Source organism: Pholcus phalangioides, unplaced genomic scaffold, assembly GCF_987345545.1.
Source record: "Pholcus phalangioides strain wild (caught in Gottingen) unplaced genomic scaffold, Ppha-v1.0 ptg000022l_1, whole genome shotgun sequence".
In the NCBI taxonomy this organism is placed as follows: Eukaryota; Metazoa; Arthropoda; class Arachnida; order Araneae; family Pholcidae; genus Pholcus; species Pholcus phalangioides.
Genome location: NW_028301615.1, coordinates 15,284,606 through 15,312,425, shown reverse-complemented (window position 1 = coordinate 15,312,425; position 27,820 = coordinate 15,284,606). Strand labels below are relative to the sequence as shown.

The following is a 27,820-nucleotide window of genomic DNA, read 5'->3' as shown; positions in this document are numbered from 1 at the left end:
GTCCCATGATTTTGGTCAACCAAACTTTCTCATAAAATGTCCTGTTATTTTTTTTAAATTTCATTTTCAACAAACTTTACTTTAATTTTTGGAATCAAGAATTGAGATTATTCTCATGACCTATGAGTTAATGCCTTTGGCAATATTTTTGGCTGTATTTGGCAACTTGACTAACTTTTCAACATTTTTTTGGCTGTAATTAGAAACATTACTTGCATTTGACAATTTTTTTTGACTGGCATTTGACAATTTTTTTTGACTGGCATTTGACAATTTTTTTTGGCTGTGCTTTTTTTTCTTTGACAATTTTTTGACTATAATTAGCAATTTTAATTACACCTAACAATTTTGTTGGCTACAATTATCAGCTTTACTTACATTTGACAATTATTTTGGCTATAGTTAGCAAAATTTACTTGCATTTGATAATAACTTTGCAATAATTTGCAGTATCCCACATGGATTCTAATTTCCTGTATTTGTATGAATTAAATATAGTCAGCCTAGGCTTTTTATTGTGTTGTGCGTCCAATGAACTCTTAGCGCGCCACATCTAGGCCGAAGGTTGTGCACCCCTGATTTAAAGTCATGAACAAAAAATCATGGCAGCCTTGGCATATCTTACATTGCTCTTAAACAGCAGCATCAGAGTAGGAGATGCTACAGCATCCACAATATTTTGCAATGAATGGTTGAGCACCCTCTAAAAGACAGTTCTTCTGCATAAAGCTCAACACACAAGCCACAAGCACCCATACATCTAAACTATTTCTGATGTCCTGACTTTGGTAATGTTTAACAGAACATGTTCATGGGTTATAAATGTATTACAATGAACTTGACATTCATATTCCTCTATCACCAGCTCAATAGATTCATAAATGACACATCTGTGATATCCTATTTTAAAATGTGAAATATATCAAGTGAAACTTCCCAAATCATAATTGTAAACTGATTAGTTAATAGAAGATGATAAAAATCAGAAACAGTCTTATATTCAAACAGAAAACCTTCCACATATCACACATTTCACTCTTAAAAGCAGTAAATATGTCGACAAATGTCAAATCCCTCGATTAAAAAAAAACACTTGTGTATACACCTATACTAACTAGATCGAATGTGTCTTCGGATGGAAGAGTAAAATGGATCATTACAAAATCTCTTATAAAGTTCATGAAACGTTGGTCTTTTTTCAGGATCGTAATCCCAGCACTGTAACATCATGCTGTGGATTTTCTCGGGACAGTGTTGAGGCTTCGGAAGTCTTTGGTTTCTTTCCAACAACTGCAAAACCTTCAAATAAACAAACAGATATATGAAATTATGAAGACTTTTAATTTGTATCATAAAATTGAAGTCATAATTGCCAATTCTGAAAAGAAAATCTGGTGTTTCAAAATATTTTATATTTTATCAACAAACTATTGATTTTTATCAGTTTCTTTGAAAATTAGTTAATTCTCATCATGTTGCAAAATTATAAAACATCTACAACATATTATATTATAAGAAATCTATGCATTAAAACAATGCAATGGTACCCTGTTAACTCTTTTTATCCCATAAACAGAAGTGTAACCATTAGATGAGCTGCGTCATATTATGTTTATGATTAACACTAGAAAGATGGGTTGAGGGACTAGATAAGAGACGGCAGGGGAGCGTGTGATGCTCCCATAGCTGTTTCTGGCAGTTTTTGAAAAAAAAATATTTTAAAGTTTGTATAATATTTTTAGGCAGAATAGATTTATAACAAATAATTAAAGGTGAAATCACTGATTTATTTATCTATTTTTATTAGCAGAAAGAGAATGCAAGCTCATGCAGACCCCATCCATCTGTCTAGTGTTAATATATAAATGCATCTACAGTGAACCTCTCTTACTCTCACTCTTCTTGAATTCAATAGTTAAATAAACCAAACTCATGGAAACCCGTTCCACAATTGAATTGGCAAATATGATCTTAGTTTACTATAATATGTATGTACAGTATTTGTAGTGCACAAATACCTTAACTTATGCTACCCAGATGTATGAAAATTCATTTACACTATTTCTTATTAATAATGCATATTCTTCACCACATGATTATTGCAGAGATGATAGAAATTATTTAGTGATTATCAAGTAAGAATTGATTAGTCAACAACATTACCATGTGAAACGAAACTAGACCTTTGAGAGAATTCATCAGTGGTTCTCAATGTTTTGCTACCCGGGACTCCCCCTGTCGTAGTCATCATTTATCTGCGACATCCCAGTATAATCCAGAAAAGAACCAAATCAAAGCATTAAAGACACTCACTTTATCCTGCACATACCCATGGATATAGTGAAATGCATATGCAAGAAATTTGGCACTGCTTTCCCTTGGTAACCATCTCCCTTGATAAACTGGATTTTTTGTAAATCTGCTGGATATCTGTCCGAGTCAGGCCAAATAAGATAACTTCTAAATGAAAATATATTTCTCATAACTTTATTCTTACCTGAGATCCAGACATTTCACCATAAGGAGGTTCGCCAAATGTAAATATTTCCCATAATGTGACACCATAGCTCCACATATCACTCGCATTGGAAAATGTTCCATAGTTTATGGATTCTGGAGCATACCTTGAGAAGGAAAAACATTTGAGCTTTTTTTTTTCTTCAATTAATAATTGTTCAGTCTTATTGCTGTTTGTATAATGGCAAATACTGCAAATAGTTCAGCAAAATGAATATTATGAAAATAAGTATTCTATTGGGGTATGGAGTGTTCAATTGAGTGAACAAAATATGCACACAATGAAAGAACCATATTTTATATATGTGTAGATATATAAATGAAATATTCATAGATAATGCTTTTTATTATTGGTGCAATTATGCAGTAATATAGGCGAACTTGGCTAAGTAAAACTTAGTTAATTCTGATTTTAGGATATTTCAAATTTTAGGAATTTCCCTTGAGCATATTTCCCCAACCTTTTTGTCCCATTACCCCCCCCACCCTTCTTCTCCAAAAACTTTTTTGCCCCATTGCCCACAATGCAGTCCAACCCATAGGATCCTATGTTATACCTATAGTTCTACCCCCTGGAATATTCCATCGCCCCCGGGGCATTAATGCCCATGTTGGGAATCACTGCCCTCGAATTTGTCCCTTCAATCCAATGTTAAAATTACCTGTTTAGTTCAATCTTTTTTTCTCATGTTTTGGGTAATTCAAAGTTCAATTCAGATATGGCATTTGCAAAATGTCTGTTTTCTCAGAATTTCTGGGTAAATTTTTGTCAACCCTTTCTTTATTCTGTGGTTAAATGATCTTTTCCAAAATACAACATGTAGCTATGATTAAAAAAAAAATCATGATGAACAAAATACTTTTTTGTAGTGGCTCTAAGTCAGGGGTGTTCAACCTTCTGGACATTGCAAGCCAAATTAGAATATTCCATGAAGCCTGAGGGGCCAAGTGATATTGTGGTATCTAGATTCACCTGGAGGTATCGGCATCTAATGGGCAGGGCCAATGGGACCCAGTACGCTAAGAAAAACTGGGGCCCTATAACACTGGAGAATTTCATTTATTCTGAGTTTTTAATTATACTTTATTTAATAAATTATTAAATATGAATTTTCCAGGGTCTATATAATTGCCGGGTCACATTTCATATGAATTTTCCTTATTCCTCAGCGGCCACTGCAAAAAAGCTTTGAAGGTCACATATGGCCAATGGGCCATATGTTGAAGACCCCTGCTTTAAGTAAGAAGCAATGATTTCTTCAGTTCTGCATACTAGCTTTTGTCTTTAAATGGTTAGCCTGAGTTTTACTGGCTCTTGGATGACTTCATTAACACATAAATTAAATTTGCAGATTTTCTTCATTTTTAAAAAAAATCTATTTATCGTTTTTTTGTACGTGACTCTATTGGAAAAACATTTAAGTTATAGGAACTCTAAGTATGCGATGTTAGAAGCCTTCACACTTTGTTCTAAATGCATCTAATTTTAAAAGTATTAGTTTCTTTGGGCCAAGATGACTTAAATGTGAGGTGGCATATAATTTATATGAAGGGAAAAAACACACCACTTCAATGGCCATTTCCCACCAGAGCTAGCTCTGTAATATTCACTTCCTGCTCCTAATGCTCTTGAAAGACCAAAATCAGTGATTTTTGCCTGCAAAATCAAATTAAAAATAAGTTTAATAAAACATTCAAAATATGCATGCACATAGGTATATGTTTGTATAACAAGATATGTCAGATTTTGTATTGAAAACATTGTCAATTGAACGTTTTAGGTGTGAATACAGCAAAACCTCTCAAAAAGACTTACTTTTGCAGAGTATGAAAAAAAATATGATTTTTTATTTAAATCAGAATTTTTTTAAATTTAAATTAAATGACTGGTTATTAATTAAAAAATATTGCTAATAATTAAGAATGAATATTTTTTCACCTAATCTCTAAAATGTAATTCAGTGATCAATAAGCTAACAAACGAACTACAAGCTAGAAATATGAGCACCAAAAATTTGTGTATATGTAACTTGAAAGGTTCTTGAGCCTGGAATCAACTTCATGGATTAACATTTTCCTTGTAGTGAAAAGTGTTTTTATTCATGAGCCCCTTCCCCCTCCCAAGTAAATGCCTGGTGGCGACTCAGGCATTTACTTGGAGGCCTTACCTGCACTATCACATATGGTGCAGGGTTTCACGATTCAGTAGATGTGCAAGGGTCATTTAAACATCACCCTAATTGAAAAACATACTCTATTGATAAGATTGTTTCTTGCACAATAGGTGGATATTATGATGTGTTTTATATTTGCATGATGTTGGCTTAATAATTAACACACTTTTATTCTTTCACAGATTTAATAAGGTTTTAAAAAATAAGATAAGGTTTATATTATTAAATAAGGTTTTAATAAGATTAAAACAAAAGAGAGAAATATCTAGACTTTCTTCACTTTATGCATTAAAATTTCAAGTCCAGCGAAATTTATGGTGGTACAATATATGTAATTATTATTTTAAATCAGCAATTCGAGGCTTTATACAAAAACTAATTTTATTGGGGATTTTTGTTGATCATCACCATCAGGGGGAACCCTAATGCCCAATTGTAATGCTTTGCAAATAATTAGTGCAGTTATATATCTAAGTTTAGCTCTCTATGTAATATTTAGCATTTCTTTCCCATGCACAAAATAGAACAGCTATCTTTCTGCAATGTATATAGGGATTAGAGCAGTTCAAGTCCATATTTACCAAATTTTCTATATTTCTTTTAATCAAGAATTTTACAACATTTCAATAACATGCATATCATACTAGGTTACTTTTACATCAATATCATTGAATTATGCAAAGAAAAGACAAAATTAAAATTTAGTGATTTAAAACAATGATTTTTTTACAAAAAATCAAGTGTATTACATCTATATTTTAATTATGATTTAAATCAAGCCGATTTAAAAATCGGCATACCCAGTTCTTTTGAAAACAAATTTTTCAGAAAGATGGCAACTTGACAGAGTTATAATTATTGTATATCAATTTCAGAGTATTACTCTATAAAAATATGGTGAAATTATATTAAAAAAAAACTTTATTTCATTCATTTGAATTTATATAGGCGTATATAAATTACAATCTCAAATATAAATTATAAAATACAAAAATTAAGAAAAATGAATAACATTTTCTTAAATGTAGCCCAAGCTAGCATATTACTTGAAGTTTTGATGTCAGAAGAATGTTCCTCAAAGCCAAGTCTCTATGCACAAAACGTTTAAGCTCAAGGTATGTCATTCCCCAAGCTATTTGAGCAGCCCAGACGAGCATGTCAAAATCTTGATCCACTTGATCTGCGCAATCTAAGAGGAAATCCAAAAGGGAACCCATAGGCACAAGCTCTTGTATCTATTAGTCCAAAGGGGAAAAAGATTAGAGAAAAAAAAAAATCAATGCTTTGAAAATATATTGGATACATGTTGTGATAAATTGATTATGCATAATAACCAGATTTATCACATTTACCATAACCTATACACAAAAAAGATCAATAGCCATTAAAAAAATAATCATCTAATCAATTTTTGCAAAAATTATATAAATAACTTCATGTAAATAATATTCATAATACAAAGAGTGGTAATGTATAGCATGTAATACAAACTATACAGTGTATGAAATTAAAGAATACCATAAAACTATTGTAAATAACAGGTGATATAAATAGTGGAATTTTTTTTACCATCATTAGAGGTGGTCCTAAACAAACTCCTAAAAGTCTAACTATACAAGGATGGTCCAACCCTCCCATGACTTCAACTTCCCGGATGAATTCTTCTCTGCAACTTTGCATATGCTCATCGCGTAATGTCTTGATAGCAACTTCAACCTGAAAAAATATGTAAAAATGAACTAGATTTTTCAATTAAAATCTAGAGTGTAGAATACAAAAGCAAAATATGTTTTCTACCCTCTGTATTTCATTAATAAATTTATAGTATGTTAGTAGTAATTTCATACACGCTCAAAATGACATATTTAGCTAATACATTATAATATGAATACTTCAAGAATTCTAGCTTTACATAATTTCTAGAGATAGAGAAAATCAAACAACATAAACATTCACTTGAGTTTGAAAGGTGAGTACAGTTATTGCTTGATTTTATGAATGTTTTTGGCTCAAAACAGTCTGTCATTTGGGAATAAGGTTTTTCTGGTTGTTATGCCGATTTGAACATTTGGAAAAGACATTTCTTTGAATGTCTTAACTCTCAAATGTTCAATTTGTTTTTGCAGTTGAAACGTATTGAAAGCTAAAAAAATCTATTTTAAATTGTATTGCTTATATATATATGCCTCAAAGAAGACATAGCCTCAAAAATTACATGCAAAATAGATGTATTAAAGTAATATTACTTTTCAAATATATTAACTACAGTCAAACCTGTGTGAAATGGAACGTCAAAACACTGAAATAATATTCTATTTTAGACAGATTTGCATTTTATAAAGATGCAAATAAAAGCACCAATCATTGAGAAGACAATATTTCGATTTCATTTAAGATAGTTGTTCTCATCTCATACAGTGTCTGTCTTAGAAAGATTTCACTGTACCCTCTTTGTGATTCAAACTATAGTAAGAGAAAAATTTGGATTGACTGCAAATTTCAAGGTAAAAAAGAAATGTAAGCAAAAATTTTAACAAATTAGCAGACACAGCTACGCATACTCTGCAACAAACAAAGAGGAGTTTTTGTCGTTAATTGTGACATCTACCAGCAAATTCAAAATATAATATGACCTCACCTTAAGTGTAAAAGCAATTCCAAATTTTTATCTTCAAACTGGCTACAGTAATGAATGAACCATTTGCACATATCATCACCTCAATACTACAACTTGATAACTCATAAATTTGTGATTTTTAGGTAAGTACAAAAAATGATGTGTCTTAGCAAGGAGTTTGATATGCTACAACTAGGAAATCTGTAACACAAGACAGTCTAAGAGAAGTTATTTTTGTTTGCTTTTATGTAATATAATGTTAAATAATATAATACATTACATTAAATGTTTAAACGTGTCTTTCTCAAAACATCTAAAATTGAGTTATCTAGTTGTAGTATTGACATGACGATATGTGAAGCTACATGCATATTTAAAGCATTAATCATTCACAAACTTCGTTATGAACAAATTGTTCAAGTCCATTTGAGTTTGTAAAAACCAGCATTGACTGTACATGCAAATTTTTTGTAGGAACAAAAACACGGACCTGAAGATTTTCAGCATTCATCCATTTGCCCTTAAGCACAGATCCAAACTCCCCTTCACCAACAGGTGGACCTTGAAAAGCAAAATTAAAAAAAGTTGCAATATTATGCTACTTAAGAGAATGTTATCATATTCACTATACCCTCAGCAGAAAAACTTCTAAAAACCTCATCATTGCACACATAATAAGTAGCAAGTGTAAATATCACATATTTTAACATTGCAAAACGTATATTTCTAGTTAAGTTTCATTATTTCACCTATTCTAAGTGATTCCCTTCGTATTAGGTTTGGCCTCTGTTTCTTTGTAGAATCATTTCTTGCTGCTGGAAGAGGTGGCGGTGTTTGAGGATAATTAGTTAAACCATTCCTAATCTCTTGGGCATTATTATAGATATGATCTTCATCTGAATTCTAAATAATAGAATAACCAATGTCATATATGGATTATGAATGCAGAGGAAAAATATTTTAAAAAGTTAAATGTATCTCACTTGTGATCTATTACCATGCATGTGAAAAAAAAAATAGTAATCCCCATGCTCACCTCCATATGCACAACTTGACGAGCTTGCACTTTCTCTGTAAAAAAAAAAGAATTCACAGATATTGGAACAACAACTGAATTGATGTTTCTCATAAGAATATCAAAGGAAGAGCAACAGTTTAATTTTTTTTTATATTATATAGAATTATATTTAATATTTAAATTTATATTAAATATAAATTTAAATATTTTTATATTTAATTATATTTAAACTATTTGATTATATTTACTACGTCAGGGCAACTGATCTAATGGGTACAGCCTTCACATTTTCTCTTCTCTCCCTTTTCCTAGATGGCACTGGAGCTAGTGCTATTGAATATCTGTCTCTTATCTAGTCAGGTTTGAGTGCATAACAGTCAGTTCACTCAAAACCTTATTGAACGCAAGTGCTGATCAAAGTGATCTACTAGGCTCATTGCACCTGATTACGTAATATTTTGAAATTCAAGTATTTTAGCCCTCTAGTATATGGGTTGGGTCTTGCAGACCCAACACACATGCATATGTACTTCTCTTATTTACCGACAGGTGACAGGAATAATTTTTTGAGAGGTTCTCATTAATTTTTTTCCATTGAGCGCATTTGATCTGAGACACAGTGTGGTCATTTTCTCACCTCGTCCCATTGCATTAAAATTTGTTTGACTGGTTTTATGTCAAGTACATGGTTTTTTACAGAAACGTTTTTTTTCCATTAGCAAACCTGGTAATGATGTTCATCACTTAGCAGTTGTGTAAATAAACTTAATTAGGAGTTTATTGGGTTTCTGAATGTGTGCCCATCAGTCATACCAAACTCAGTGACCAGCAAATTGATAGAAGGTTAAGCGATACTTCAGATGATATTTTTGAAAATGTTTAAAAAAGGAAAAGCAGGTTAAAAAAAAGTGTTCACCTGAAGAAACAGGTTTTACAAGTTTACCAGGTAAGCCATCTGGTATCCTACTATAATGATCCACAACATGTTCTAACGTCTCCAAGTATGGTCCATCATCAATATAATAAAATTTATCCTTGAAACAAAATACAAGGAGAAAAACATTAGAACATCAATTGGTAGTTGTGTAAATAAAATTACACTCATATACATGAAAAAAAAATATTTATTTAAGAAAAAGAAAAACTAGTCACCATATAGTTTTATAAATATATTCATTTTCGAAATTTGTAACCACATGAGTATAAATGTTAAAATGTAAATACATTAATGCTCAAAAGTTAAGCAACAAAATCAAAAAAGCTTATAAAAGCAAATGTTGTAATTCATTTTTGTAGGAGTTTACACAGATCATAGAGTGAGAAGCAAAAGACACTCTGGTGAAATTACAAAGAAAATAGAAAATCCAAAATTGAACAGTGGCGTAGGAAAAAAACAATCATATAAAAAGTTCAATGGAGAGGGTCAGCCAATATGGAATATGACCACCTATGCTGGATGTACAGGCTCGACAACATCAATTCATACCAATAAAAAGATCATCAATGCCATTTTGTGGTATCAGGGTCCATTTAAGCGAAAGACTTGTTTGCAGCTTACAGAGGCTTTGGGAATAGTCATGGAGAGCAGTTAAATGTTTACCACAGAGGTCTAATACATACTCTATTGGGTTCAATCCAAAACAAATAGGTGGCTCTTCCATATGAGCCAGCATTTCAGACTGAACATAATGTTCGACAGCACAAACTGTGTTAAATACTTTAAATTCCTTATTATTGTACATGAATATGACATCAGGTACAGTGACTGAAACAAATGCTACGAGCATATGGTGCAAGGCTGTCATTTTCATTGTCATCTTATTGTCTCTGAACCTCTTAGTGATGACATGAAGGTCGATGCCGGTGACAATAGTTATTTTTGCCCAGATCATCACATTACAATGGAGAATTATCAGTTTGTTTATTAACTTTTGAGCATGAGTGCATGAAATTGTCTACTATGGTGAAACTTTGGTTGAAATCTTCGCAGGTCAAAACATGATTTCCCAAACGTTTCCATATAAAATTGTTTGATTCGTTGCAGGCACTGCCCAAAATTGAAAGATGAGTTTTTTAAAACACTAAGAAGCACTGTAAAAAAGACAAACTGACAGAAAGCTGCAAAATTGGATGAAGGAAAACTTATAGGAAGATGAGAAACTGAATGTGTTTTTTTTTTTTACTTTATGTATACATGTCACTGATGTATTTTTCATTTTACACACTTTTTACACCCAGTCGGGTTCATAGGTTTCTCTCTATGTGTTGTGGTCAAACTCATTTCTGTCTCGTGCATGCAGTTGAAAAAGATAAGCCCTTAGAATGTCTCAGTGGTTCAGTTCAATGCTAAGAATCTTGAACTGAAAAAATTCAAGTCTCTTCTCATTTTTCAATGCATTTTCTCTAGATTAATCTTTCAACCTACATGAAATGGCTCAAAAGGTTTTCAGAGAGAAACAATGGTATGTCTGTCTGGAAAGAGATTCCAAGGAGGAAGTAAATTAACTAACTCTGGGAAGATTATTTTGGTGACGATTGACATAAAAATCCAGGTCACAATGTGGATGTGTTATATTAGCATCCACATTAATATAAATTTTCATTAGCCGAATCTGAATTTGGTAGTAGAAATATTGCAAAAGAAATTTTCATTATCCAAAAAATCCTTAAGCCAAGGCGTTTGTTGGCAGAAGTATCACTGTTTTATAAAACTTTTATAAAATAAGTATACTAAATGAATATCTGATTTATGATGCACATATATACACCTACATGCGTCTGGATCTCATAATTGTACATGTGAGAGTTATGAACCATTGTCAACACATATATGTCTTGCCTCTTCGTACTTCGTCTAACCAGAAACATGCCATCCTCGAAACCTTTATCATGCAATATCTGCAATGCATCCTGAAAGATAAATTTTTAAATATATATTTTTTTAAAAACATGTTGTAATCTTAAAACTATCATTTTCATGCATGAAAAAAACAAATTCTCTCAATTTATTTTTATATTACACTTTTCCAATAAAACATAGGAACCTACCATGAACACATGGGAATCCCACACTTTCATACACAAACTTGGTTTTAATGACCTCAGTTACAACAACTTGGTTATAATGCTGATAATTAGGGATATGGGCTAATCTTCATATAGAATAATACTAATGAACTTTACCGCCAATGAAAATAACAATGAACTCGGACATGCTTACACATTTTTCATCATGCTACGACATTTTTGATAATTAGCGATGGAAAAACATGTTTTTAAATGTAGTTTGTGGCTATGTCGTGCTCCTAATTAACATGACCCGTATATGAGACGTTACTGTATTTTTCCTGTAATTTCACATTTTCCAACTTTTTCTATTATTAAAACGTCTTCTTTTCTCCAATTTTTTTTAGACAATTCTTTAATTACTGATCTTTACTAGAATTAGGGATGAACGTATGTTGCATAATTTATAAATTGTGTGAAAATTAATATAAGTATAAATATTCACCTCACTTATTAGCCATTCAAATATCACCCCCCCTCCCATTAAATACATTTTGGTTAGCTGCATATAATTTCTAGTACCGTATTTCTCGCCAAGGGCTATTTATTCGCTATATTTGGCAGTTTCTCTGACAGTTGGTAATATCTTTGGCAAGAGAATTGGCGATATCATGTATTCATGATCCCAATTTGCCATTTTTCTCTTCATGAAATATGGTCACATAAATCAATGAAATAACAGCTCTTTGCACAGCATTTGATTGCATCTGATTACATTTTACATAAAAAAAAAAAAGTCTTGAAAACAGCAATCTTGGTTATAATGGCAAAATTTCATGAAATCCTCTATGTCATTTGATCAAGTTGTCAGTGAATAGCATTGGTTTATTTGTATGAAGAATTGTAATTTAAAAAAAAAAAAAATTCCCCACTTACTTCTCTAACCAGAGTGTCATGGAACCACTCAGACTTGGAAAACTTGGGTGGTGGTGGCACATAAGATCCTGATAAAAGAAAGGAAAAGCTAATTTGTGGATGCCAAAATATTTATTTGTATCAATTTTTGATTATTTACGGTAGCAGCACACTAGTTAACATTTTATATATATAATGTACTTTCTTCTTTCTTTCAAACTCTGGTCTAACACTATGGGTAATTTACAACTGAGTGAGTTGTGCCAGAAGTGTGAGTACCTAACAGTCTGAGTAAGTATCTTTTTGTGTCTGTCCTTTTTCAGTGCTGCCATGTATATTTAAATTGTGAGAGAACTGTAATGATTGAATATTTGTACCATTGTAGGCCTGTTGCTCTTTGTGGTCAGACTTTTCAACAGGGAGATCAGATCACATTCGCTCCACGAAGTTAGGAACCACAGAAAACCAACTTCAGCCAACCAGCACTGCAGTACCGGTGGGGTTCCAACCTGAGTTCGCATGATGCGAGTCCCTCAATTGCTATGACCACTCAATGACCATAGCAGCTATACTGCAGACTATTATACAATGGAATTTTGATATAAAAATACTCTGTGGACCATGAAAACAATATCCTTGCAGAATACTGTTGTATCGGAGGGTAGCAATTTAACATTAGACTATAGGAATTTTGAAACAAGATGATAAAATATCATTGAAGAGGGATTTATTATTATATCGAGTATCGTTGTGGCAAAGTTTCATTGTATATACAAATTCACAGATACTGTAAACCTTTGAGACTGGGGGTTGCAACTTTAGGACAGCGGATGATTTTTGGCTTTTGAATTTCCAGTCAATGCCATGCATTTTATTGGTTAGTCACTACCGATTAAAATGCATGGCATTGGTTGGAAATTCAAAAGTAAAAAATAATCTGCCATCACAAAGTTGCACTCTCAGTACCAAAACTACCCTGGTTTATAGTAATGCACAGGAAATAATCTTGCTTTCTCAATTGTTTTTAAAATTACCAACCATTTCAGAAACGTGCTGAAATAATGAAATGCTTCAATTCTTATTAATACATACCATGTTCATTAAAAAAAATTAAGATAATCTTTTACCCAGAATCTCAATGCATTCTGTGTGACCATTTTTATTTGCTAAGTCATATGGTGTTTCATTGAAGTCAGATCTTGGATAACAAGGAACATTAATATCAAGTAAAACCTGAAAAGAAATAAAATGAAATTCTGGTTAATAAGGTCACCACGAATTGACAATTCAAGTACTAGATCCAAAGCAGAATGTTTAGTACTGTTCTGCGATGAGCCCTCGGCTGACTGGACATGTTCTGCGGTAAAAATCCCCATACATATAAAGTGTTTTTTGCACTTTTTCTTAAAATTCTTCCAAATTGTTCTGCAGTAGCGGTAATTCTTCTGCGACGTACGTTGCAGATTTCGGCACATTATGCTTTGGGGAGCACTAGTGACTCACACCTTTCCAAGGAGAAGTTTATAGCACAAATGATATTTTGCTTTACTTGTTCCTAAACAGAACTGTCATGAGAATTGAAAATAATAGTAAGATTACATCCTCTCAAACTGTTAATACTAGAAGTTTGTTTCTAAGAGGAATGTTTAGAAGGTGCATGTGTGTTTTAGTAGAAACAATATGTGGATATCTCGGCATTTAAGGTTCAGTGAATTAGGGATGGGACGAACAGTGATTTTGTAAAACAACTGAACAGGGCAAAAAGGCTGAATATTCGTCCTATCTCTACAGTGAACGTTTAAAGCTAGCTGAATCTAAATCAGCAACGCATGTTGCAATGCCATATACAAACCAAGTGAAATGCAACGTTTCTCACATGATTTGTCACATCATCTACAGCAACTGATTTAATAACACCTCATATGCTATTAAACACTTGACAAGAAATTGAATACTATTTGGACATCGACAGAGCCACTAAGGATACTCACATTAGACTATATTAATGTGCAAATAAACTTGTTGCTCTTTTCAATGCAACAATATATAGGTAGGACTGTCTTAAGCGCATCATGCCCCCCACCCAGGAAAAGTAATTTTTTGAGGCCCTAGCTGGAAAATTTACACGATTATTCTTAAATTTCAATCCATATCTCATTTTTGGGCCAGGTCGGCCCATGCTTTAAGATGATTGTCCTGTGATCCATTAGCGCTGGTTTTTAAGAAAACTTGCCATTCCAAATTTTAAGTTTTTTCTTTGCCAATAAATGGTGGAAAGTGGTTCCAATCATTTTTTGTTTCTGAAAAAAAAATCAAAGTCATCGTTAATGGGTTAATGCAGCCTTTATCTCATCCACCGTTTGTTATAGAGCTATGGGTTCAGTTTGAAAACTGTTCAAAATGTGTTTAAAAATAACACCATGCCAGTTTTGAGAGTGAAAATACAGTGTCACAAAATAAAAAAAACCAAAATTTTCATTTGGTCACCCCGTCCTAAAAACTCCAATTAGAGAGAAAGTTGTTGCACTACCTCTTCCGAGACGAAAAAAAGAAATTTGGTGTTCAAGTGCAATGTCCATTGAGATATTTAGATTCAAAAATCTGAAAAACGTTGAGAAAGAACAGCATAAACTAGGAAAAGGAGCCTTCTCCTTCAATTTATGCTGTAGTGATACTACAGTAGAATCCCATAATAGCAAACTCCAAGAGACCGGAGAAATCACTTTGTTAAAATGAAATTTCATTATAAAGGAATTGCATGTTTATGCATTGTTCTTATCTGAGAGTTCTTATCTTGTATTGTTATCTGAAGGATTAGAAAAGTGTTCGTTAAAACGGGATTCGACTGTATTACATAGCAACTAACAACCAGCAGGTGGCATTAGCCATCCACGATTTTCGCTGAATGCTGTGCATATGTATTTACACATGTACATGAGTATCGTTGGCGAGCAGAGCAGTCAGGAAAGAACACATCCGAACATTTAGGAGTCTCGACTCTGTTTGCCAGTGATACATATACATATTATAAATATATATTTGCAACATTCAGCGACAATCATGGATGGCTAACGCCATCTACTGGTTGTTGGTTGCTACGTAATAGTATCGCTGCAATGCTGTTCTTTTCCAGCTTTTCTCTGAATTTGGAGGAATTCAAATATCTCAGCTAATATTAGCACTTAATATTTTTTGCTGTCCTCAGAAGAGATAGGGCAACCACTCTTTAATTGGGTTTTTGTGAAAGAGTAAGCAAATAAAAGATTTTTTTTCCTATTTTGTGACACACTGTATTTTTTTGCTCTCAAAATCAAACTCTCTCTCAAAAACTGGGTGATTTTTGAACACATTTTGAGCATTTCTTAAACTGATACCACACCTCTTCGATGAACTGTTGATGAGATAAAGGCAGAATTAGGACTTACAGGATACCCTGTATTGTTGAAAGAGATGTATTAAATTGTATGATTATACATGAACATTAAAGCGATATCATAAAATTTCACCATTGAACGAATGAAACTGGTTTAGACAACCACAGAAGCTGAATTATCTGCTGCCATTGGATTCTACAGTTTGATGTTCGATTTTATTGCTTAGTATTAATTTCATTCTTTTTATGAGAAAATCTTAACCTTACTGCTCATAGGTATGGCAATTTGACATAGCTTTCTAATAAATTTTTTTCATTACGGTTGCAATGGAAAATTAGAAATTTTGATACCAGTTTCCCCAGCTTATGCGAATGCACAATACTTGTACTTATTATTTTTTGAGTATGGATAAATCTTATAAGTCTCGATAATACTGTAATATTACCTACCTTCACAGTTTCCACAAAACCCAAATTGGCTGCATCATGTAAAGGAACCCAGCCAGTTCCAGAGGCACGCAGCTGTGGATTAGCTCCATGTTCCAACAATACCTGAACAGTTTCAGGCCTATTGTATCTACATGCATACTAAAAATATGTGAAAGAAAAATTGCACAATTTTAATATTTTACTCTTCAATGTACGCAACAGAATTTATAAATATCCACTTTAACATTTAAGAGCTTGGGTGTTTATTGCTCTTAGATTCAACAACCTATTTTCATACTACATTGTGTATTGTACAGGGTGGGCAAAAAGTCTGTAGAAACTTTAAAAATTCATAAAGACCGGAAAAATGACTGAAATAAAGAACAGTTTGCAGGGTTACAAAAATTTTTTTAAGACGAAAAAACCTAAAGAAAAGCAGATAGTTGGCCAGGGAATAAGCAGGTGATCACACATTATATGTTATCCCTGTAGTGGTGGTCACGTGGAACACATACTGCTGTAATAAATGATTTGAAGGCTTTCTGTTTGTTATTTGCGTACATTTTCTTTGACTTGTGTATGTCAGTACCACCTATCAGCTGGTTTTGAGTTTTTTTCCTGTCTTAAAAAAATTCTTGTGACCTAGCAATGCTAATCTTGCAAACCCTTTTTTATTTCGGTTATTTTTCCAGTTTTTATGAATTTTTTGTTTCTATGGACTTTTTTCCCCCCCCCACCCTGTATTTGCCCTGCAAAACAAGAAACTACAACTATTCTGCATAGGACACATTGTTTTATACCATAGGCAGTTTTAGGAGCAAATTCAAAATGGTAAACTCAAAAATCTGTAAACATAATTTTAAAATTGTGAAATACTTGCATGTAAAGGACTCAGACCAGTTCCATCAATGATGTTAGGGTTCGCACCGACTTGTAGCAAAAGATCCAATATGTCGTTAAAGCCAGATATGCTGGCCAAGTGGACTGCAGTTTGACCCTCCTGGTTCTTTGCATCAAGGTTATGATAACCAGACTTCAACAATTCACTAACAACTTTCAGTTCTCCTGAAATGGTGGGGGAGAGGAATTATTGACAAGTGAAAGAGCTGCATTTTAAATTGTTTACATTGAAAAAGATGGGGGGGGGGGGGAAGACATAGGATTAGGGCTACCAGATGTCATACATTTTGATTTTGTTGCAAGTGTTCCACGTTTTGGAAAATTCGTCCTTTTGCCTTCCTTTTTCAGTTTTAAGAATTTTTTTTTTTATGCTGAGGAAAATTTTTTAAACTATGGAACCTATATCTTTCCATTGAGTGTTTTTTACCCACATGCATTGAACAATAGCCATCAAAATTCCCAGAATTTTTCTGTTTTTGTTAGGTTTTATTTTAGTTGGGAAAAATTGTTAACGGCAGGTTTTATTGGTCAGTACAGTGGCACCATCTATTGTGGAAACTGTGAAAAGTGATGTTATTACGGGTGCATGCACAGGCATCCTCCTTTCTCAGTTTTTGAATCTGGTAACCCTGTATAGGATAAATATCAAAATATTGCCATGCCAATACTCTAACTAGATATTTAGATTTTAGATGTTCAGAGAAAAACATGTTCAAAGACTGAATGAAGTGTATATTTAACCTTACACTGGAACTTTGGTTGACAAGCTTAATTTGTTCTATTAACGTACTCATTATCTGAATTGCTCGCACATATCAAATCAAACTCCCCCCATAGAAAATAATTGAAGAAAACGCTGATGAGAGATTCGATCCACAATGATACATTCACATAAAAATGACTAATTAAAACAGCATTCAATCAATAATGTAATATAATAAATAATAGATCAAGATAAAAATAATATAATGACGCCATAAAGCAAACATATAATTACAATTTTATGTACACATTTACTTTAAACAGCGAGAGAGAGAATGACTATTAGGACAATTTACAGGCTCTTGCTTGCACACTTATTCTTTTTGTGAGAATTAGTAACCTATCCAATGAAACTTGTTTCAGCCTTCTTTTTTAGGATTTCTTGGAAAAGGGGAAAATTACATTATTGCTGGGCAGATTCATTGCTTGCTTTGCTACCGCTTTATTTGATTGGCTCTTTTCTATAAAATTTTGCACAGATTCACACATCTCTCCAATTTTATTTGAAAAGTAAGGGGGACTTCTCCTCACTTCTCTCTTTCTCAGAAGCGATAGGCCTACTGTCTACAAACTCTTGGTGTTGCATGAAAATGGTTAATGATATCAATAAATAAATTAATTAACATCTATGGTCAACTCCTGGCCATGTTCTATCACTAGTTCTTGAATGTCATCCTCATGGACCTACAGCCCCCCCCCCCCAAGGAACACAATCACTTTGATAAATGTAGACTCTTATTTATGAGCTAGCCCTCCTCGAAGTCACGTTCAATAATGCAATCAGCCCACATTTTTCTTCAAGCAGAACTTGAAAAAAATTTTAAGCCATCTGCATGTGTTTTATTTTACGAGTGAGCCCTGCTGATATCAGAATGTAGGTGGAGAATATTACCCACAATTCTACAGTAAGTGTATGGATGAAAGCGTCAGCTTAGTTGTGACAACATGAAAATAACGAGCGAAATTTTTGCTTATTAATTGAAGTTCCATCGTATATTACATAAAAATAAACAAGAATAACTTCACGTAGACTTATGCTACAGATTTCCTAGTTGCAGTATATCGAACTATCATTTTTTGTACTTTCCAAAAAATAATAAATTTTCAAGTTATAGTATCGAGATGGACAACATACAAATTTAAACATTTTTCATGAATAAATGCCAAATATACATAGGAATATTTATGAAATGCATTCATGCCTTCCTTCGTAGCTCTATGCAGGAGATTTGTTCTGCCATGTCGTCTTGTTTCCGAAGGAGGTGGCTGACCCTTGCACATCTCCCAAAGTTTTGTGGACAAGCCTTGAGCATCTTCCTGGTAATGTGCTATCAGCATTTCGAGACCTTTCAAAGAGATTCAGTTTTGATGAAATTGGTTTTATCCTTAAGATATACAGACTTATTATTGTGCCTATTTCAAAAAGGAAAGGTGAAACATTTCTTTGTTTTAACAAAATGTGCCAAAATGAAACAATTCTTTGTGATTTGGCTTTATGACATAAATTTGGGATGGGGGGAACAAAAAAAAAACAGGCAACTGACTTTATCAGGATGAATTCTTTAGGAATGGTTCCCGCTCAAAAGTAGGGCCTTTTTTCAATCACAGTTAAAATTCAGAAAATACAAGAATTTTTCAGGACTCTGGATGGGATGGAGTGGAAATCGAGGAGACTTGGCAACTGTAAGAATGGTAAATTAGAATTAAATTTAAAAGTTTTTGGGTTTTTTGGCCAATGCAAAGTAGTGTTGGTCTTCCAACGTTTCATTCACACAAGTGGCAAACATTTTCAAGAATTACGTGCAAACAAAACGTCAAAATAAAAACTGTACTTCACGTTGGCCAAAAAAGCAGAAAACTGTTAAATTTAATTCCAATTTGCACGATGGCCACGAAAGAATTTTTTTGCTTCATTATGTGAATGAGTTTCATAAGCAAAAAACTATCAATAAAGAATAGAAAAAAAAAATCACCATGGACAACAGGGCCATCATCAATACTAAAAAAAGCATCATCACCATGTCGTCTTATCTGATAATGAATTGGAACTTCTTCGTGAATCAAGCTGAGCACGTAATCACCAGGAGACGATGTACTCTCTCTAACTAGAAACAATCCATCTCGTTTGCCACCTAATGGGAAAAAACGAAACAGACTATTAGTTCTGATCAGTACCTTTTGAGATGCAAAGACTGAAATAATGGAAGCGTAGTGGTAATATATATACATATATCACTCGCTTATGAAATGGGTCACATCAACTTTGACATTTAAAAAAAATATTTTGTGCGTGTAGTAGTATGTCAGAGCTGGAAAAATCCCAGGCACCAGGTCATCATGGCAACTAAAAAATTTGTATCAGTGATTGAAATTTTCCTTCTGTAGTTATTAAATGGAGTCCGAGAACAGTACAAAATATTTGAAATTTATATCTGCATATCTTCCAACATGAAAGAGGGTCACCATGTCCTAGAGAAGCTACAAGAAACATTATTTTGGAAATATAATTCTGTGGTGTTTGGTCAGAATATGATAGCTCCAAAAAATGGTTTTTTGATCTAAAAGTAAGTCTTGCTAATTATAACTAATTAGAAGTGAGATAAATGCACAAATACGTGCACACAGCTAAACAACATGATGATGTATGATATTTTCATTTGTATTTGAGTGTTATTATGTTCTGACCAAACACCACAGAATTATTCTGGTGCCAGGATTTTTTTTTTTTTTTTGGCGATTTGTCACAAGCCCTGCAATAGATTGACATTATCAGACACTTATGAGACCAGGAGCATGCTAGAAAATCAGGATAACCTCTTAACTCTTTAACGCCCAGATAGAAAACCTGGGAGGGTAGTGAAAATACCAAGTTTTTTGTGTTCGAAGTGGACTCATCCAAATTTCGGCCACTTTCCCTCTCTCCACCCTTTCTCCATGAGTTTCTATTCATGCCACCCTTTGCATTGATGTTTACCCTTTCATTTCAATGGATTTTCGAGAGATAATTTGTCTACTGAACACACCCCTTTCCTCACAGTATTATCTCTTTGTAAAATGCATTGAGTACCCTTGGTCCATTCCCAAGGAACATTCTAGTACATCAGTTTTTAAAATCCCATTGATAGGGCGTTGCAGTTGTCTTTTCCGTTCCCGCCTCTGACAAGAGCTTTCATCTTCTTTCCCGTTGGTGACAAAAGCCCACCAAAACATACCCATACCCACTAGCTGGGCGGACTTGAGGCGGTTATGGGCATTAACCTACTCGGCCGACTTCAGGCGATCTGGGCGTTATAGAGTTAATATAGTAAAAGTCGGTTAAAACGAGTACTCCTTATCTTGCTATTACAAGTAATTTGCAAGTGATTGCTGAAGTGCTAATGTTAAAGATACATAAAATCTCTCTCTCTGCTTAGATAGTGAGTTATCCATGAATGAAAATCAGAACGCATTCGCTATGACGACACTGGTGATTCTCCTCGAAAAGCATGTTTTCCTTTCCCTTTCTTTAAACATTATAGAGAAAATGAACTGGAAAGAGTAGGGGGAAGAAATTAAAAAAAAAAGTCATTCACAGGTGTTGTCACACTTCTATTGACGGAGCATGTCAGTACCTCCCCATAGATAAGACCATATGCTGTACTTTTTTTTGTCATCTACATAGCAGGTAGAAAAACACATTTTATCTGCATGTTGGTTAGGCAGGTGGAGCATGACCTGTGATTTGGACATCATTCTTATTCCCCTTGAAAAATCCTACCCTCCCTCTCTTTCTTTCTTGGAATCTTCCAAAACTGGACACCTTATAAACACGTCTTTATCATTTTCTCTGCCTTAAATATTATTGGAAATTTTTATATTTGGACACTTTATTAGCTTTGAGGACCATTATCTCAGCCGTTTTCTCAGTTATACTCCGAGATGTTTATCATCTACAATGCCAAACCCACAACTAAATAGTGGTTTCTACTGTACTGGTTGGGTATTGCTGCCTCATATTAGGCGAATTCAGTTTTTTACGGCATAAATTCATTTTTTATAGAGCATTTCCAATGAGTTTTACGTTATAAAAATTTAGCCCTACAGAAAACATTTAAGTACTGGCGTAACTTATTGCTAAAACATTCAGACATGTCAAATGTAGTTCTATCATAACAAACAATTTCGATATTACTGAAACTCATGCAAAGTAACATATCAGAAACATACTCATGCTGAGGATATGCTCCGCAGCATCTCTTGTGATTTTCCCATGAAACCATGATATGCTATCATCTAATGAAAGACGAGAAGGTGATTTAGCTAATGGAGGCTGAGGTGGATTTAAGGAACCTTCCACTTCCATGGCTTGAATCATACTTTTTCTTCTTCTATCTTACTGCAGATAAAATAAAGAAAACGAAAAAATAAACTTTAATTTTATTCGGAAAAATTCAAAGCATTAAACTGTATTGTAGAGAAAGATGACCTTTTCATGTCAAGATACACGGAAACCTGGCTATATGTAGAAATGCTGATTTTTTGGAGAGAAGAAAAATTCATCTCTGTCTCCAGGCTCATAGCCTGAAATTTCGTTCGGGGGGAATCAAAGTGATAGAACAATAGATTTGGCTATCTTTTTCAGTTTTTTTGGTCATTTTCTCACATTTTTGGGGGCACCCGACCCTCCCTGCTTCGGCCTTGTCTGCTTCCACAGGGACTCAAACCCCCCCATGCCCTCTCACATGCCAGACAAGTGCTCTACCCCAAAGCTATAGAAACAGATAGAATATTTCTTCCTTAGAGAATATACAGGGTGTCTCGTAAGTGCTAATGTGGCCTTTTTCACATCAATTGTCCATCATAGAGGTATGGTTTCAGTTTAAAAAATGCTCGAAAGGCATTCAAAAATTACCCTGCACCAGTGTTGAGAGTGAAAATAAAGTGTGTAACAAAATAAGAAATCTAAATTTTTATATGATCCCCTTGTCCTCCAACTTTGAAGTAGAAAGGTGTTACCCAGTTTCTCCTGAAACAAATTCCAAGTTTCAGAATATTCTTCAAGGCAATAAAATTTAAAAATGAGAGAAAAGTTGGGTTATCGGCCTGTGGCACATTTACAGATCACCTAAGTGATGTGTGGCACATTTACAGATTGATTAAATAACCCATGGTGCTGTCCAAGATTCTTATGTAGTTCACACCACATTTTTAAATCAGTGAAGTGACCAGCACGGTCATAAAGGTTAAACTACAGCACTGCTCTAGGTCCCTCTTTTGGTCATTCACATGCTTGCTTCACATGTCTTGAGCGTATCACCTCCCCACGTGGGCGAAGCAATTTTTCAGAGGTCCTATGTGGCAAATTCTTGAAAACTTCAACCAGATCTAATTTTTTTGAGGTCCCCTTTTTTCTATTGAGGCCCGGATGGACCCATGCATTAAGACAGCACTGGCTCTAAGTCACTCTTTTATTTACTCACATGCTAGGCTACTCTTTTGGCCACTCCTTTGCTGTCTCGGCAGAGGACGATTTAGTTAGGGTTACAAAAATTTCACCATCCTCCTCCAATTCAACTAGTTTTCTTGGCCCCCCCTCAATCCTCAAATTTGCCATCCTGGGCTATGGCTCCTCCACAGTGCCTGCTAAGTCACCTGTATATACACCACTGCTAACGCTAATAAATTCCCTGGACATATAATTCAGATCTCTTGAAAATATGAGAGGATCGCATTATTTTATATTAAAATCAGTGGTTTTTCACCTTTGTTCCTTCCGTTTTTTTTTCTGTAATTAATTACATTAATTTTTTGGAGTTGATCAAGAGTATGAGAGACAAGGTTAGTTAGCCAGGTATTCAACAAGTGGCCCTCTGAGGTTTTTGCTGTGGCCCAAGACCTCGGCCACAGCAAAACCTTCTGAAGTTAATGGGCCCGGGTGCCTCTAGAAAAGAGGGGCCTCACAAAAATGTGATCTGGTTAAATTTTTTTTTTCTAGTGTTTACTAGGTAGGGCCTCAGTAAAATCTCTTAGCCTGGGGGGGACCATGATGCTCTTAAGATGGTGATGACCCAGGTGTTAACAGCACCAAGGGCCCTCATGCAAAGTGGGATTCTAGGAGGGGACCCCGATTAGCTGGAAGTGCCTGTTGCTTATAAGTGCTTCCTCTTGAAAACCATAGCACCAGATTTCATTATCACGAGACCGCTTATACACTTGATGTTCCTGGACAGTGCCTGGGTGCCCCCCCCCCCATGTGTTAAGACAGACCTGGTCAAAGGCACATTTCAGGTTTTGACCCCTGTGGGCTACACAATTTTTTCTGCCCTTCTCCCATTCGTATAATTTTCTTGACTACTCTTTCCTCTAATTTGCCAACCTGTGGTATAACACGCTTCCCCTCCCCGCAAGCACACTGTGTCTCTAAAGTTAGTTCCTCACATGCTTCCACACACACTCTCAAATAACTCACTCATCCGGTCTTTCACTCTGTAGGCCACTTATTTGATCATTCACATCCTTGCTTACGCTCCAAGCGTACCTCATGTGCTTGCACACTGTTTTGGCCGCTAACATGCTTGCTCATGATCTGTAGGTCACTCGTTTGGTCATTCACATGCTTTCTTCCACTCTAGGTCACTCTTGCTCACTCATGTGCTTGCAAATTCTACGTCACTCACTGACCTTGCCCTTTGCTGACTGTGCAGAGGCGGATTTGAGGGTCATACAAAAATTGCACTAATTTTGCACTCTCTAATTTTCTTGGCCCCCCCCCCTACTCCTCAAATTTGCCGCCAGGGCTATAGCTGCCCCCCCCCCCCATTCCCATAAATAAGTTGCTGTCCCTGGTCAGGAAAATTGGACTGAAATGGAACAAGGGCAGCAAAACAGGTCCGTAACTAGGCTGAGGCAAGAAGGGAACTCGTTAATGGTCACCGCCAATGAGGCAACTTTTTTTTATGCACCAAGCGAAGGTGAATTCAAGATGGCCGACAAAGAACACATACAAATCACACAAAACATTCACTATATTACATGAAATCAATGTGATACGAGATAATGTGCGATAATCAATCGAGATATGGGGGAAAACTGAAGAAATTACACACAACAAATTGCATTAACGAAGTATGTCATCAATTAATGTGGTTTGATAAAGGGTTCCCACTAAAATTAACAAACACCGTATTGGCCTATCAAGGTTGCCAATTTTGGCACGAAAAATAGTTGCCATGTTGGAGCTGACCACGCTCATGGAAAATTAATCGAGACACTGCTGCTGGGCCTTGAGCCAAATAAGGGGGGGGGGGCCCACAATAGTTAACATTTGTTTTGCATAGTAATAACCCTTGCAAAATGGTCTCTATGGTAAAGTCTGCCTCTGGGGCAAGCCAGAATTTTGATGCCCCCATCCATGCATTTCAAAGAAACATTCAAAGGGTGGATTCAGCCAGGGCCGTCTTAAGAGTATCATGGGCCCTCGGGCCAATTTATTTCTCTGAGGCCCTACCAAACAACTTCTCGAAAATTTCAACCAGATCTTTTTATTGTGAGGCCCCTCTTTGCTTGAGGTGCCCGGGTGGGCACATGCCTTTAGATGGCACTCAATTCAGCGCCCCCTTCTGGTGCAGCAGCGCCCTGGGGGGGGGCCCCCCCCTAGTTGCGGCCCTTGCAAAATCATGATGAATAAAAATAAGAATATGCTATTTGTAGAGGGCGCGAGTGGAGATGAAATTTAATAGCGTTAAGTAATATTTACTTCAATCGAAACATTATGCGATTGCGGCCGCGCGATGTCGTTGCTGTTGACCAATCACTCGATCAGCTGATCATCACGAGACCTTCCTTCAGGAGAGGGAAATTATTTCCACTTATCCCGGGATTTCCTCGACTCTCAAATGAGGGATTTGGATTGAAAATTATTGTTTTTCCCGAAATTAAAAAGGAAAAAAAAATTTGTTTAATATGTGAATATTAAAAAAAAAAAAAAATCCCCAAGATATTTTTTCCCTTGACACGAAATGTTTCAAGTAAAAAAAATACCTCTGAGAGAGCGAGGAATAATAAATAATAATGATAGGGGAAATTAAATATTTGATTTCAAATTCCCTAAAGAGTATTTATATTGTTGCTTTTATAATGGAGCGTTAATTATTGAAAAAGGACAAACCTTGGGAATAACATTGTTGATAATGATTATCGGAAACCTGTTGAATATGCAACAATGTTCGGTTCAACAACAAGTTTTTCACGGAGGCTCCCCGATTTAGTTGCCAGAAACATTCCCAGCTGAAAATCTCTGAAAACCTTATGACCATATTTTACCGACTAAAATGCAGGAAATTGGTAATTATTAGTGCGTACACCGCTTATTGTGATCACATAGGGACTTGGGTTTTCAGATAACAATAATTGATGTTTATATCCAAAAAAATTCTAGATTGTAAGTAATATGACCGTCTCGTTTGGTTAATCGGTACAGGTCTCTGGTTCAAAGCTGCATTACTTTCAAGCGGCTTTGCTCATGGGCGGAGATACGGGACGGGAGCGTGGGGTACACCCCCCCCCCTCCGGTGCCACGGAGCGATGACTCTGGAAACCTTGTTAAACAGCACACTGGGGTGCCGGTGGAGCTCGCAGCTAAGCATTGAATAGTGAAAGCCGCTACTCAAGGTCATTCTTTTGGTCTCCTGACTGTCACACTGACCTGTCCCCTCTCTAGGTATAGACGGATTTATGTTTTCGCTGTCTGGACAATATACAAATTTCGAGTGCCACCCTTCATCATTCTATATTATAGTTTTTAGATCTCATACCTCGAATCGACCACCCTGAGCTTCAGCTAACTCCCTACCACCACCACCGTGAATAAGCCTCTGTCTCCGAGTCACTGTTTTACAGTAGCTTCCATATGCTTCCACATTCTCTAGGTCTTTCTTTTGATCGCTCCCTTCATTACACACTCTAGCTTATTTTGGTCACTCACATGCTTTCACACTGCTCTCTTTGGTTCCTCACATGCTTTCATACTCTAGATCTTTTCCGGTCAATTACGTTTCCACACTCTATAGGTCACTTTTTTTTGGTCGCTCATTGACCAGTCCTTCACTCTATAGTAGGGTTCTTAACCTACGGTTCGATATCAACCAAGGACCCTGAGCTATGGAGTGGGGGGGGGGAGGGTGACTCACGTGATTCGCAAGTGCTTTCTAGAAAGGATGTACAAATTCGCTTACAGCCAGGGATTCATCTATGAGTCACATCCCAAAGTCGTTGCTCAGGGAGGCATCCAAGATGTTTCGTACAAATCCATCACTAATAACTAGTGGCTCTTGAGATTATGGGGATCGCGACCCAAACTTGATTCTCAGCGGCTTCCGAGATGAGTCGTAAAAATTCAGTCCTATTATAAATGCACATATTGCGTCACTGTTTTCACTAATTCCAAAAACTGTCACATGGACCACGAAGCTGATCTTGTTGCTGATTTTGCGTCGTGGCTGAAAAAGGCTAAGAACCATGCTCTAAGTATAGCTCTCCGAGAACGCGCGTCCCTTTTGGTTCTAAAGAGACCATCTCCTTGGGCGGTCAGCGGTCATGTCTGTCTGCTCTATAGGTAGATTTATGGTTTTACCACCTTGGGGACTAAGTTTAACCTCTTTACGATCAGGGACGTAATATTGCATCAAAACGCAAGTGGAATAAAATTCAATTTATTTATTTCTTCAACATCTTTTTCCCTGATCGTCTCACCACCATCGTAATATCTTAAACATATAACGGTCAACTGATAACGATGGTTCTCAGCAACCCCCCCCCCCCCCCGGCTCTCATATAATGTAATTCTTGTATTGCATACTACTCATAGAAGTGAGGAAGAGAACGAGTAAAAACTCCAAAACAAGTTTGTAGATGAGGGCGAAAAAGCAAAGCACTGCACTAATACTTTCTTATACAATCTGTGTGTGTACCCACTCTTATTTTTTCTGAGGCTACTACATTCAACGGCTATATTCATCTAATACAGATTATGACATGAATTCAGTAATACGGATTAATAAATTCACTATATAGGCCCCACTAAAGACCTCAGTTATGGGGGAATATTGCTGAAACATGGGCAATGGGAGGGG

At 35.2% G+C, this 27,820-nt stretch overlaps 1 protein-coding gene across 1 annotated transcript; it reads right to left on the bottom strand.

The window, feature by feature from the left end:
* Positions 1 to 608: 608 nt before the first annotated feature.
* Shark (SH2 ankyrin repeat kinase) lies at positions 609 to 25,927 on the bottom strand. The gene is made up of 18 exons (XM_089249424.1): positions 25,858 to 25,927; positions 21,918 to 22,086; positions 19,685 to 19,843; positions 18,914 to 19,057; positions 16,930 to 17,114; positions 16,071 to 16,208; positions 13,375 to 13,480; positions 12,269 to 12,336; positions 11,099 to 11,236; positions 9,243 to 9,360; positions 8,345 to 8,379; positions 8,058 to 8,211; positions 7,799 to 7,869; positions 6,261 to 6,407; positions 5,738 to 5,926; positions 4,083 to 4,174; positions 2,498 to 2,624; positions 609 to 1,299 (listed from the first exon to the last, which is right to left on the bottom strand). Exons 2-18 carry the CDS (start codon positions 22,063 to 22,065, stop codon positions 1,111 to 1,113), a joined length of 2,208 nt encoding a protein of 735 aa, XP_089105550.1. The 5' UTR covers positions 22,066 to 22,086; positions 25,858 to 25,927; the 3' UTR covers positions 609 to 1,110.
* Positions 25,928 to 27,820: the final 1,893 nt, after the last annotated feature.

Bases quoted from the DNA above. Each gene is read 5' to 3' on its own strand.
- Shark (XM_089249424.1), bottom strand. From the start codon at position 22,065: ATGATTCAAGCCATGGAAGTGGAAGGTTCCTTAAATCCACCTCAGCCT. The intron at 16,209-16,929 runs GCAAGTATTTCA...ACATATTTTTAG, and splicing joins CTGGTCTGAGTCCTTTACAT to TATGCATGTAGATACAATAG. The intron at 1,300-2,497 runs GTAAGAATAAAG...GTTTATTTGAAG, and splicing joins GTGAAATGTCTGGATCTCAG to GTTTTGCAGTTGTTGGAAAG.